The following is a 13743-nucleotide window of genomic DNA, read 5'->3' as shown; positions in this document are numbered from 1 at the left end:
AGCAGGTCTTCTAAACAGACCTTTGAAATGTATTTTCACTCATCTGGCAAAACGGCAAGCGGAAATCGTAAGGGAGTTGTTTTTAAAAAGAGTTTAAACCTGGAAAAGAATTTCCCCCCAATCTCTGCAGAGTTTCAAAGAAAGGTCTGCGGAGGAGCCCCGACGTCTGACTCCCCTGGTAGTCAAAAGCTTATCTCTGTGTCGTCGCCACCACCACGGCCGAGAATGGAAAAGCCCAGAGAGCCCCTCCGTTGGAAGCCCCCGCCTCGGAAACCGTCTGAGAAATCCTGTTTTCGTCTCCCCAAAGGGGATGAGATAATTGGGGCCTACAGAAGGTCCTTATCCGGCTTCTGTTTTCCGGCTGGTCTCCTGGCCGGCTGCTGTTTTGGAGTGAAATAATTGGAGTTTTTAAGGGACATGGGAACGGAAGAGGGGTGGACCAGGCCAAGGGCCCATCCAGTCCAAGCAGGGGCCAAACCCATGCAGCGGTGGAGGGCAGGGGCTTGCCTCAGCAGAGGGAACGTTGCCTTGGACTCAAGGTCAGCCTGTCAAGGTCAGTATTGTCTGCTCAGGCCAGCAGCCGCTCTCCAGGGTCTTGGGCTGGTGTCTTTGACCCCCCCTTCCAGTTGCTCCTTGTAGCTGGAAATGCTGCGGACTGAACCAGGGACTTCCTGCATGCCAGAGAGATGTTCTGTCTCTGTTTTTTGAACTTGTTGGAGGTGGCTCTGGTTGCTTTTTAGCAGGCGTGTTGTGGAGCCACAAATGCACAAGCGAAGGAGCACGCAGATTTGGGTCAGAGGCCGGGAAACAGAACGGCAAGTCCAGGCAAGATAGGTGGCTGTTCACGCCAAGGCCTGTCCCTCCCTCCCGGAATAGGCCGTGCCCAGCCCCTTTGTTCAGAGAGGCCTGAGGCCCTCCTTGGGCCAAAGCACGTCCCACCCCGAGCCGTTTTGCAAAGGCCCAAACTCCCCAGTCAACTCTCGGTGAAATGAGCATCGGAGTTATTTCTAGGGTCGCCGAACTGGGGCTGGGAAATGCCTGGAGGTTTTGGGGGTGGAGCCTGGAGAAGGCGGGGCTCAGGAAGAGGTGGAACCCCGAAGACTCCGCCTTACCGAGCAGCCATTTTCTCATCTGGAAATCAATTGTAGGAGCAGGAGAGGTCTGGGGGGCACCTGGAGGTTGGCACCCCTGCCATTTCCTGCATTGTGAACCTGCCCTGAGGGGGCAGGAAGAGATTTGAGTTTCGTTAAAGTTGTTAGTGATAAAGCCAGCTGCAAATGCAAGAGAAATCAGTATATTTAACTTGGACAGCCCTGCCTTTACCAGCCAAACCCAGACTTCCGTGTCCTCCTTTTCGTACCCATTTTATGGTTGTTTTTAAGGAACAAAGCCGTCTCACAGATGCTAATAAATGTCAGGAGTGAATTATTTTCTAATAGAGGCACAGGTTGTACCGTACGGCCCCGTCTCGCCCGCCCCCGCCAGTCTGGGAGACAAACCAGGGAGAACACTGGCCAGTGCTACTCCCTTGCAAGCCTTTTTAATAAGGCCTTTCATTTGAATGGCCCCAAATTCCTCTCGTGATTTCAAAGCAAGCCCCTTCACAGGCATGCAGCAAGGGGGCTCTCCTGCTTTAACTGGGCAGAAGGTATTTGGGGAGGAAAAGCAGCTGGGTCCAGGTGGTGAGAACTTCACCCTCCTGTCTTTCAGCCTGCCAGGCCTCCCTCCGGCCACCTGACTCGCCCCCGTCCTGTTGGGAGGAGCCCTGTGATGGCTGCAGGCCCGACAGGTGTGCCACAAAGGGAAAGAGGGAGGCCGGGAGAGAGGTGTGTGAAATTGTGCATGGGATGGAGAGAGCTGGCAAGGAGAAATTTCTTCTCCCTCTCCCCAGAGACTAAAGCCCGAGGGCAGCCAGTGAACGCTGATGGGCGTTCAAGACGGACAAAAGGAAATATTACTTTGCACAGAGAGGGATTAAGATGCAGGGTCCGCTGCCAGAGGATGGAGTGACACAGAAATCAAGAGATGTCCAGGGGGGTTAGACAGCTCCGGGGAGGAGAGGTCTGTCGAGGGCTCCTGGCCTCAGGGACTGAGGGGAACCTCCACCTTGGAGTCCCACAGCCTGGAGGCCACCCCAGGGGAAGGCCTCGGCCTCTCTGCCCTGTCGTTGGCCCTCCGGAGGGACCGGTTGGCCCCGCTGTGAGACCGGACGCTGGACCAGGTGGATCACCAATCTGATCCAGCAGGGCTTACGTCCTTAACTCTGAGGGTGTGGCGTAAGTGTGCAGGTGGATGGCCAGAGAGAAGTGATCAGGGTAGTTTATAATCTGGACTTGGTGACCAAAGAAGCCGGCACGTCACCCGGGAGAAAACAGGGATCCCAAACTCTTCAGCACCACGGACAGCTCCAACTGGAGCCACTCTGGTGTCGTCGTTTGCCGTGTGGACTTCTCATCCGGCAAGTCGGGTTCGATTCTGCGCTCCCCACGTGCAGCCAGCTGGGTGACCTTGGGCTGTTCTGACCGAGCCGTGATGTCAGGGCTCTCTCGGCCTCACCCACCTCGCAGGGTGTCTGTTGTGGGGAGAGGAAGGGAAGGCGACTGGAAGCCGCTTTGAGACTCCTTCGGGGAGAGAAAAGCGGCATCTAAGAACCAACTCTCCTTCTTCTTCTTCAAGCAAGACAAGTTGTTCTCCAGAGCTGCAGAGTTTAGCTGACTCGTGCCTTGGGGCCCCTGTCTCAGTCCTCAGAGGGGGTGGCCAGCACGTCCGGCTGCAGGGATCCCCCCCCTTTCTTAGCACCACTTTTACTTCATTGACATCCACTGTTATTCTGTGATTCTATGAAGATTCATAATGAGTTGCAGTCCCCACAGCTTAAACAGGAGGGGTGTTTAAAATGGGACCTGTCACCTTGGTGCTTGGGGGGGGGCACAGTGCTTGGGGGGGGGACTTTTGGAGAAGGCACAACCGCCTGCCCCATTCCAGGTGGCAGCTGAGGACTGCAGGGGATGGGAAGGAGATATATAAAAATATATTTAAAGTATAATAACCCTCTCCAAATCCCACCCAGTTCATTCCGCTTTAATTAACCGACGGATAATTAAATATGACTCAGGTCACAGGAAGAATGCTTCTGAGCTGCCAAAAGGGAGATTTTTAAAAACAAACAAACCCAACGCTAAAGTTGAGGTAGGCCCATGAGCCTCCTGCCACCCCCCCCCCCAAAAAAAAGCTAAGAGTAGAGGGGGGAACTGTAGTCCATGCGGCGGGCCTATTGAGGAAGGCGTGCTCTGCTCAGGGGTTATTATCAGGGGTTCCATTGAGAGGTTCTATTGCTCTGAGCAGAGGTGGTGCTGAGGGAAAAGTGCCCTGTGTGGAGGGCATGTTGAGGGAAATGTAGCCAGTGTGGCGGGCCTATTGAGGCCAACATCCTCTGCTCAAGGGCATATTGAGGAAAGCCTACTGTCTAAGGGAGGCAGGCCAGTTCCCAGCAAGTCTCGGCCCCTGGAATGGGGCCGGGGACTAAACCAGCGGCCTGTGCATGTGACACGGCTGGTTCTTGTCTGCTTCCAGCCAGGTCAGCCCAGCACGGGGAAGCTCGTCCCAGGCGGTCGGTGACTTCCTTTGCCGCTGATTCCAGCCGCCGTGATTGCGGGGCTTGGCATGCGGTACCTGACGATTCCGGGGAATTAGGGTTTTTATCTAATTACATTCATTACTCGCCTCATTATGTGTTCATTAACCTGCTTTAATGGCTTGGGGGTTCTGGGGGGGGGTTGTTGCTGCAGCAGAGCGGGTGTGCTTGTTGTTTTGTGGGACACAGATAAGAACAGAGGCAAGTCTTTTTTGTGGGGGGGGGGCTTTCCTGGGGGATGGCGGAGCCTGAAAGCCCCGAGGGGGCGGGTTTCGTAACAGGGCTCTGCAGCCGGGGAGGCTGGAATCCAGGAGGCGCATAAATCAAACCACTCAAACTTGTGCAATTTCCCAGGTTTTGCGCCCTGGCTGTGCAAGCCAAGGGAGGGACCCAGAGCCCTGGGAGGGTCCTCTGGTGGGAACTGGAAGCGGATTCTACGGCAGACAAGCCACCGGAAAGGCTGGACAGCTGCCCAGCAGGGGCCGGTGGACTGGAGCTGGGAGACACCTTTCCATCAGCAGTGCCTCTGGCTCTAGTCCTCTAGGGAGGAGTTCTAGCTCAGAGGCAGGGCTGCACATGGCATGCAGAAGGTCCCAGGTTCAATCCCCGGCATGCCCAGTTAAAGTTAAACTGGGCATCCCCAGTTTCTCCCCAACGGGGACCCCAAAAGACTGACCTCGTTCTCCTCTCCTCCAGTTTTATCCTCCCCACAGCCCAGAGAGGTAGGTTAGGCTGAGAATGACTGCCTGGCAAGCTTCTGTGGATTCGAACCCGTGTCCCCCGATACCACTCTTGGCCACGCTGGCCCTCCTCTGGGGTGACCGGCCTTCGTTTGGGTGTTGCCTCGGAAGGGAAGGGAGCCATTGCTCTTATTCCCCCCCTGAGCTCAACGGCATTTTCCACGAGGATTAAGCAGAGAGGTTCAGAAACAAAGAGCCAGCTGTGATTCATCCCTGGCACGGAGGGCACGGAGTCTTTCTTGCCCATCATGGACTGTGGCTTCCAGCCCGATTCTCTCCAGGTTCTCCAAGGGCTCCGTGGCCAATGGGGCCTTCCAAAGCACGGCCGGGTGGGTCCCAGGCGGAGGCCTCCGGAGCCTCTTGGGCAGGGTGGGAGCGTTCCCATCAGATAAAGGCCCTTTGCATGTTTGTGTTCCTGGGTGCACACCCTGGGTGCCCAAAGTGTGGCACACACAACACTTGGCGTGAGGAGAGTGGTAAAAGATTCAGCGCGAAAATGACTCAGCCGAGGCTGCCCAGAGAACACAGCAGCCGAGTGAGAACATCTGTTTCTGCTCATTGCCTGGGCTGCTGGTTATCTACTTGCGGGGAGTTTTTGAAACAGAGGGCAGCGTTCTGAGATGGAGCTCTCCCACCTGCATTACGGTGCGGTTCGTTTGGTCTCCTTGGCCTGAGTCTGCTTCATGCTCTTTGCTCATATTTGTCACCCCCCACCCGAGCCTGCCATTCGCTCATACCCTGACCTACCTCACAGGGCTGTTGTGGGGAGAAAACGGGGGTGGGGGAGGGAGAAACCGTGTGGTGATGGGCTCCATCGGGCGATGCTCAGAGCGATGCAGCTGGGGCGGCAGATGCTGCTTGGGGTTTCTGTTCCTTCCTGCAAGCTTTTTTTCTTCCCACCCAAGGCCCTTCCTGCCCACGCAGACAGACCCCCGCTCAGCCACCCACCGAGGCAGCCGGGGGAGAGGGAAAATTCCAGGCTCGGCGCACGCCTGCCGCCTCCGAGCCTCTCTCTCCTTTATTAGTTTTTGCGGTGCAGCAACATTTCTCCCAGCAAGACAGTCTGGTCACTTTTCTTTATTACCCAACTTCCTTTGGAAGGAAGGATGCTTTCTCAACTGGAACACACAACCCACTGGTGCCCTGGGCAAAGATGGGCACATATTCCTGCTTGTGCATGCACACGTAAACACACACAGAGCCCTTCTGGAGTGTGTTGGGGTGAGACCTCCAGCGGCAAAGGAACGCTCCCCCCACTCCCAGGCTCCCAAAAACCCAGGGGACCTGAGAAAGGCCGAATATCACATGAAGGCGTACTGCATTGTGTCTGGGACACATCTCCCCCGAAGACTTGTGCACGGTCCCTGTCTGGTGTGAGGACAGTCTGCTGTGAGGACTTTCCCAGTTCTGGTCACCCTCGGACAGCCCGTAAGTGCCCTTCGGCCAAGGGTGCTGCCCCCCATCCCTTTCCAGAGTTTTGACTCTGGTCAGCCACTGGCTGCCTCGTGGTGTCCAAATGCTGCCTTCAAGCCAAGAGGCCAATCGCACAGAGAGGCAGCAGGCACCCTCTTCTGCCTCTGCTTTAGATTCATGGCAGCCGGTGATTATTGAGGCCTCTCCGGGGTCCCTCTTTGGGGAGCCGGTTTCATGGAAGAACTGGGGAGAGGCCGACCCCCAAGCTGGTCTCCTTGACGTGTCCCTCCCTGGAAGAATGAGGTCGGCTGGGGAGCGCCTGGAGGGAGGGCGGGGCCCAGGAGGGGAGGAACCTGTTGCCGCCGCGCCCACCCTCCGGAGCGGCCATTTTCTCTGGGGTCTGGAGAGCAACTGTCGTTCCAGAAGTTCCCCCGGTGCAGCCTGGACAGGGGCTTTCCCGACCATGAGGGATAAGGATTACCTTCTGTGCCCTTGGCTTAAAAGAACAAAAACAAAGAGCAAACGTTCCTCACAGCCAACAAAGGACTCTGCTGTTAGATTCAATTTCCCCAGGCCGTTTGCCACCTGGCGGCGGCAGGAAGGGCCATGGACCGCCCCCCCCCCCCCCCCGGAACGGATCCCGGCCCTGCCCGAGAGGCTCCAGAGACGGTGACAACCTTCTCGTGTCTCCGCATGCTCAAGACCTCTCTCTGGAGGGCCGGGGCTTTCTCCAAGGCCACAGAGGCCCGAAGGAGGATTCTGTGGTGTTGATCGAAGGGCCATCTCCGTTCCCATCACCCAGGGAATTTGGGGAGTTCCAGGAAAGCCGTGGCCGGCCTGGATTTCCGACGGCGGGGAGAGGAAGCGAAAAAAGAACCATTCTCTTGGCGTGGAGGCCCTGTCCTATGAAGAAAGGTTGAAGGGGGGGGGGGGTAATGCTTTCCCTGGAGCGGACAGAGCGGTGGCCAGACAGCCATTTTCCAGATCCGAATGACCGCCCTGCAGAGGACGGAGCACGGTTGTTTCCTGCCGGACCACAACAGCGTATTGAAAATACGCTGGAAGAGTTTTCAGCTAAATGTTAGGAAGAACTTCCCAAACAGGACGGAGGAAGAGGCCGGAGTTTTTGTACCCCACTTCCCACTCCCCTGAGGGAGTCCCAGCGGCCTTCCCCTGAGGTGGCCTCCTGGCTCTGAGAGTCACAGGATTAGTGCCCCTGAACGTGGAGGCTCCCCCGCAGTCCCCATGGGGAGAGCCACAGAGAGACTCTCCTCCGTGAGTCTGCCTGGTCCCACATTTTATTTGCTCTCTGCTGCGTGGGGAAGCTCTTCCTTTTGCCCGCCCTGAACCCCACTTCCCACCGGCTTTGTCGGAGGCTCTGGAGCGCACGTATTTTGGGAGGGAGACGATTTCTCTTCCCAGCTTCTTCCCCTGAACTAAAACCTTTTTCAGAATCACAGGTGGGCATCCCGACTCTCCGCTGACAGGCCTTTCCATCCGCCTGACGAGAGGGGTCGCCCAGTGAGCGCCGCTGAGCACGGTACACACCCCGATAGCTCTCGTGGGCCGCTGTGGTGGGCTTGGGCGCATTAAGCGGATTCCCCGAGCTCCCGGCCGCCCCCATCCCCTCTCCTGCCTTCCCAAGAGGCGGGGGGCGCTGGGCACGTGCCCTGGACGTTTCCCTCGGCCTGCCGAAGTCGTGCCCAGTTGGTGCGCGGGTGTGCTTGTGAGTGGCGCCGGGGGACGTGCTCCCGCTTGTCCACCGGAGGGAGCCCGTGGGGCAGAGTTGTGACCATGAGCTCCGTTGGGGACGCTGGGCTAACCTCACAGAGAGGGGAGCAAAATTCTCCAGCGTGGTCGAGGCAGGAAGTGAGTGCTCCCCCCCCCCCCCCGAACCCGTCTTCCTTCCCCTCCGTTTTGCTTTGTCACCCGGGAGGTCTAGCAGCCCTCATTACGTTCCGAGCGGGTGATGATATTAATGGGCTCATTAGCGCTTTTGCTGATTGCAGCCCTAAATAACGGGGAGGGCAGAAAGGGGGGGGGTGCGGGAACAGCAGGGAGGAACTCCTGCCTGATGAACACGGAGAGCGAGACGTGCGCTGGTAGGCCTCCAGGGGATCGGGGCCTCCTCGGAAGTCTCCGCAGGCCCCGTCCGGAGTGCAGCTCTCCTTGATTCAGTCCTGGGAAGTCTGCTTCTGGATGGGCCAGGCAGCACACAGGTGAGGCCAGGGGGACAGAGGGGCAGAGCAGAGCCTCTGCTTGGCCTGCCAAGGTCCCCGGTTCAATCCCCGGCCTCTCCACTGAAGAGGTCCAGGCAGTGGGAGATGAGGAGGGCATTGTGCCTTTGGACCTTGGAGAGCAGCCACCAGCCTGAGCAGGCAGAAATGACCTGTTGGGGAAGCTTGTGGTGGAAGGGGCCAGCTGGGTGACCTTGGGCCAGTCGCAGTCTTGTTAGACCTGTCCTCACACATCAGTTCTCTCAGGGCTCTCTCAGCCTCCCCTCCCTCACGGGGTGTCTGTTGTGGGGAGAGGAAGGGGAGGTGACTGTCAGCCACTTGGAGACTCCTTCCGGGAGAGAAAAGTGGCATCTAAGAACCAGCTCTCCTTCTTCTATTCCATCCTGCTCCCTTCAAGGGGTCCCTCCGTGGCCCCTGTTGCTGGTGACGGCCCCTCTTTCAAAGCTTCTTTGGGGGCCTGGGCAGAATTCTGCACTCAGTACGTTGGCAGAGAGAAAATGTTTCCCTGCTTCTGTCATCTTGGCTGTACTTCTAATTTTGTTTTGTTTTTTGGTCTACTGTGTCAATTGTAAAGTCCGGCACAGATAAATTGGCATCCTGTGGGACCTCCAGGGCTGGCCTCACTGGATGGCCTTGACCAACCGAAATCTCTGAGGCCAGCCTACCCCGCAGGGTTCTGGTGAGGTCACATGCAGGAGAAGGCTCCCAAATGCAAGGAGGCGAGTCCCCTCCGAACATTTCAGGGCTTTCTCTGCTTCCTAAGGCATTGCCAGCCTCCAGGGGGCGGCTGGAGATTCCCTGCTTGGACCCCCCATCTCCAGCCCACGGAGAAAAGGGCTGCTGCGGAAGGTGGACTCTGTGGCACTTCCGCCCCATGGCAGTCCCTCTCCTTCCCAGGCCCCGTCCTCCTTGGCCTCCACCCCCCCCCCAAACTCCGGGTGTTTCCAAACCGGGAGGTGGCAACCCTAGCTTGCAGAGGCTACAGCCCTCGATCCGATGCCCCCTGCCCAGTTGGCCATCCCGGCCCTGTCCTGACGCAAAGCCCTCGACGTTGGGGCGCCCTTACTGGTTCTTTTCATGGGGTGGCCTTGGCGCTCGGCGCCAGTTCGAATCCCGGCCCCTGCCGCGGGAACTCCCAAGGCTCAACCCGGCCCACCTCACAAGGGCGTTGTTGGGCGGCTAAGACGGGGGAGGGGGGGCGTTTCCCTGAAGAAGTCAGGCGAGGGCGAAGTTGCGCCGGCCGCGTCCGGCGAGGGAAGCCCCCCGGCGGGCGGCGGGGCTCCTCGCGAGTCAGCGGCCGACGGGGCGGGGCGAGGCGGGCCGGCTCCGCCCGACGGGCTTCCTCGGGAGTCGGGGGGCGGCGCCGAGAGGCGAGCCGGGGCCGAGGCCGGGGCTGGGTCCGGGCAGATCCCGCCCTCGCCGGGGGAAGCCCGAGGGGAGCGGGGCCGGCCCACGGGGCGGCGTCAGGGCCGGGAGCGGAGCGGAGCGGAGCGGGGCCCGGCCGGGCGAGATGTGCGCGACGGAGGCTGCGGAGGAGGAGGCGGCGGCGGCGGAGGGGGCGGCGGGGGGCGCGCCCCATGGGATGTAGCCCCGGCGGGAGCCCGCGGGCGGCCCGGGGGGGGCTCGGGGTGCCGGGGGCGCGCGGCCGGCTGCTGGTGCTGCTGCTCAGCATGCTGCTCCTGTGCTCCGTCTTCCTCTACTGCCTCCCCGCCGGGCCCGGACAGCCCCTGCCGCTGGGGGGCGCCTCTCCCGCCGCCGCCCCCCGACGCCCGCCCCCCCGGCCGCCCCCCCTCGCCCTGGCCAGCGGCCCCGGCGCCCGGCGCCTCCCGCAAGCCCTGCTGGTGGGCGTCAAGAAGGGCGGCACCCGCGCCCTCCTCGAGTTCCTCCGCGTCCACCCGGACGTGCGCGCCGTCGGCGCCGAGCCCCACTTCTTCGACCGCGCCTACCACAAGGGCCTCCGCTGGTACAGGTAAGCGGCCGCGGGGGGGGGGGGACGGGCGCCCACCTGGACGGCCCCCTCGGACGCCGCGCCCGCCGCCGCCCCCCGCTCTGGGGCTCCATCTCCGCCCCCGCCCCCGCTCCATCGCGCCCAGCCGGCGCCCTCCGGGGCTCTGCCTCCGAAGCGGCCCTCGAGGAAGCCAACCCGGGGTCGGGGTCGGGGGATCCAGCCGGGCAGCCCCTCTGCATGTGGCGGCCAGGAGCCTCCCTTGGCCGGCGGGAGGGATGTGGGGCTGCGGACCAAGATCGCCAAGAATCAGAGCCCAGTTGGCGTCCGGGGGCACCTTTAAGGCCGGGGAGGTTTTAGGCAAGGGGTCCACGTGGGCCTCGAGGGAATTCGGGGCCTGGCCAGGGGGGCCTGCCCCCAAACGCCCCGGTCGGTCCCGAGGGTGCTGCTGGGTGCAGACTTTGGCCCGGTGCTTCCGACCGGCCGGTTGCCCACCTGAGCCTCTCCACGGCTCCCCCCTCCCTTTCGGTGCCTCCCCGCCGGCCTCCTTCTGGCCCCTCCAGGAGGCTCTGCGTTTTGGGATGGGAGAAGCGAGGGGCTCCTCAGTTTCCCCGGCTTCCTTTGAAGTCCCTGGCCAGGCTTCTGGGGGACTTCAAAGAGGGTCTCGATTTCACAAAGAGAAGGTAACAAAAGCCCAGAGACGACTCAAAGCGTCTTTCAGGCGACTCATTCGGGGTCAGGCCGCAGCGCTCCGGAGGGGCCCGAGGGACTTGGGGGTTTTCACTCTGCTCAGGGGCTCCTTCCTTCCTTCCTTCCTTCCTGGGCCACAGCTCCATCGGAGACTCAGCCCCCAAATCTTACCGCCGCTCTTGAGAGACTCTCTGGGGGGCTGGCAAAGGTTGCACTCTAAGCCCCTCCAGATGCTCAGAGCATGTGAAGGCCCCGATCTAACCCAGGTCTCCCCAGCAGACATGACCCACAGCCAACTCACAGTCCTAACCATCCCCCAAGGAAGCCCCAGAGCCAGGAATGGTGTGTGAATATCTGTGCCTGAGGCCTTTGGTTTCTTGCTTCCCTCTCCAGGTATGTGTGTAGCACTCCTGGGTTTGGGACCGAAAACACACACAGTGTTTAAAAGAAATGCTTCGTTCCAGCTGGGAAGGGCCTGGTGGCTGCGGGGTGTCTGAACGGGGGGGGGGGGTGTTTTTGTAGCCGCTGTTCGTAGCACCCAGAGAGCAAGAATCCTGTTTCATAGATGGGTCGGTTTCTCGGGAGGTGGGCTGGATTGCCCGAGTGTCCGTCTTGCATCTCTGGCAGGGGAGCGGACGAAAAGACAGCAGGGCGGGATCGAGGCCCCCATGGCAGAAAGTATTCTTTCGGATGGGAAGACTCAACCTTCCTTTGTCCTCCAGATGCCTTGGTGGGAGCTACTTTGGTGTAAACACGGGCTTTTGTCTGTGGGGAACAAAATGGAGCTTGAAGTCTTTTTGCACCACGAACTGGGTCCCCCCACCCAACCCCACCCCACCGCTCCGTGCCTCAGTCTCTTCCCCAGCGGGAGGGTGGGTGGGGGGCAGTAAGTTCAACCGGTTGGGCTCACCCTGTTGGAGAGAGACCGGCCGCCGAGGTTCTCCGGTTCTTTCCCCCACGTGTTGCTCGGGGGTATTGCAAACGTCGGACTTCTAGGGGACTTTGGTGTTCTATTTACGGTGTTCAGAGGCCCCCTTTAAAAGGCTCCGGCAGCCGTCCAATTGGACATGCATGATCTAAGAGGCGCTGGGAAAATCACCCACAGGTTGTCGATCCATGGAGGGGGGGGGGTGGCTGTTTTCTAAAAAGATCCCTCTTCTTTAAAAGGGATCTCAGGGCAGATCTTGGACCGACTGGACTTTCTGCCAGGTTGGCGAGGAAGGAGGGGGAGAGACAGGCTGACATTGGATTTTGGGTCCCCTTTTTGTTTGTTTTTTTTGAGAGGGCGTTACAATGAGACAGAACCGATCCAAGGGCTGCCATTCTGGCGCTGGACGCGCGTTAGGTGGGCCGGGCTACGAGGAAGATGTGCTACTGGACACATGCTCTCTATTAATCCTCTGCGCATAGGCCAAGCGGGGGAACGTCTGGAGCAGATTTATCTCCCCCTTAGAAGTCCATGGATGTCTCCGGGACGTTAATCTTGGGAGAGGGAGGAGAGGCGGTGAAGGAGGCCCAGTGGCCCTTTCCCTAAGGCCTGAAATCATGAAGGATTTCCCCTCCTAATTCTTGTGGCTTCGGTCCAGGGGTTCACCCGACCGAATCTCCATTGAGAATAATTCAGCTGAACAGTATGCGCACCGCAGACCGTGGGTGTGTGGCTCAGAGCCCACCCGGATTTTCTCAGAGTGTAATCCCACTCATTTCATTCGCGACTTACTCCCAAGTAAGCACGCTTGGGGTTGCAGGAGAACTTAAATGCATACAAAAGGGTGCCATCGGCTGGATGTGCAGCTGCAGACTGGCTTTTAGCTGGCTCAGTGGGCATGTTTTAGGTGGCCTGTATCCCTTTGGGGTTTTTTGGCAACTCGGAAGGGGGTGGCCGTTCCTTTGAGGGAACGCTGATTTAATGACCTCCCCAGCCATTGTGAACGTGTTGAATATCAGGTGCCAGGAATAAATCCAGTGTCGCCTTCCTGCAGGAAAGGGGCAGAAAGGGGAGCCTCCCCCCCCCTCCAGATACCAAAATTATTTAATAGAAGTTTTGATGGCAGTCTCTTAAAAGACGTGTTTCTTTTTGTTTCTTTCCAAAGAACATCTGGAACGTCTTGACAGCAATTTGAAATCTCGTTCCTCGGATTTGTATGTACCTGTCGTGTTTCGAAAACAGGACTATTAAAAAAAACTATTAGATGACTGTAAGGGGCCTGCCCCTGACGTTGAATTAAGGAACATGTGAGATTCTTGTCTTACCACTCGATGGGGCTGTAATTAAGCGTGGGGGCGGAGTTTGCATTCTTGGTGTGTCCCTTTGCATTTTGGAATTTTGTTTCTGGCAGATTCCTGGGCGATTTCAACGGGAGGGAGTTCTTCCCCCCCTCCCTTTGGAATAGTTTTGTCCGCAGATGGGGTCCCCAGTCACACCAGTGGGCCAGCTGGACTGGCGGGCCATGACCAGTTGCTTATTCTTCCCGGCTGCCGTTCAGTCCTTCCCGGTCTCTTGGAATAAGCCCCAGGCCAGGGTTGGGATGCGAGTCCAGTAAATCTGACGGGCCAGGTTGCTAGTCCCTGCCGTCGACTGCCCCAGAGAGCCGGTGTTGGACTTCTGCCTTACAGGGATGTTGGCAGCTAGGCCCCAGCCTTTCAAGAGAAAAACAAGGCAAGATACCGATCTTCTCTTGAGCTTGTTAAACGTTTGTTTGCTTTCCTTCTTCCTTCACCCCCCCCCACCTTTTTGGCAGGAGGAGATTGTGCTTTAATTTGGGTGTGTTTCGGATCGTGTCCCGTCGCAGGTGCCTGCGGTAGTGAAGCAGGGGCGTGTGAGCGAGGCTCTCGGGAGGCAAGAGCTCTCTTTGGCTCCAGGGGAACTTTCCGAAGCCGTGTCAACATTTCTGAAATGCTTAAATAAGCCGCACAGGCTGGGGTTGTGCCAGAAGCTTCCAACTGCCAGCTTCAGACCCAGCCCCCCCCCTCCCCAGACACCTGTGGGACTGTTGATCATTTTCAGCGCACTGTTTAGAGGAGAGAGAGCGAAATATGTAAAGCCGCGAACTCCCTCTTTCGCAAGGCAGAGCGCTTTGTGTT

General features: G+C 59.0%; 1 protein-coding gene across 1 annotated transcript in view; it reads left to right on the top strand.

Moving 5' to 3' along the window:
• Window positions 1–9412: 9412 nt before the first annotated feature.
• The window catches only part of HS3ST6 (heparan sulfate-glucosamine 3-sulfotransferase 6), a 34179-nt gene continuing 29848 nt past the window's right edge, over window positions 9413–13743 (top strand). Inside the window, exon 1 of the mRNA XM_077316939.1 lies at window positions 9413–9993. Within this exon, the coding sequence (XP_077173054.1) occupies window positions 9602–9993 (392 nt within the window). The 5' untranslated portion in view covers window positions 9413–9601. The remainder of the gene's footprint in view (window positions 9994–13743) is intronic.

This window comes from Paroedura picta, chromosome 17 (genome assembly GCF_049243985.1).
Source record: "Paroedura picta isolate Pp20150507F chromosome 17, Ppicta_v3.0, whole genome shotgun sequence".
Lineage (NCBI taxonomy): Eukaryota > Metazoa > Chordata > Lepidosauria > Squamata > Gekkonidae > Paroedura > Paroedura picta.
The sequence above is the reverse complement of the archived record's forward strand: the minus strand, read 5'-3'. Positions and strand labels throughout refer to the sequence as shown.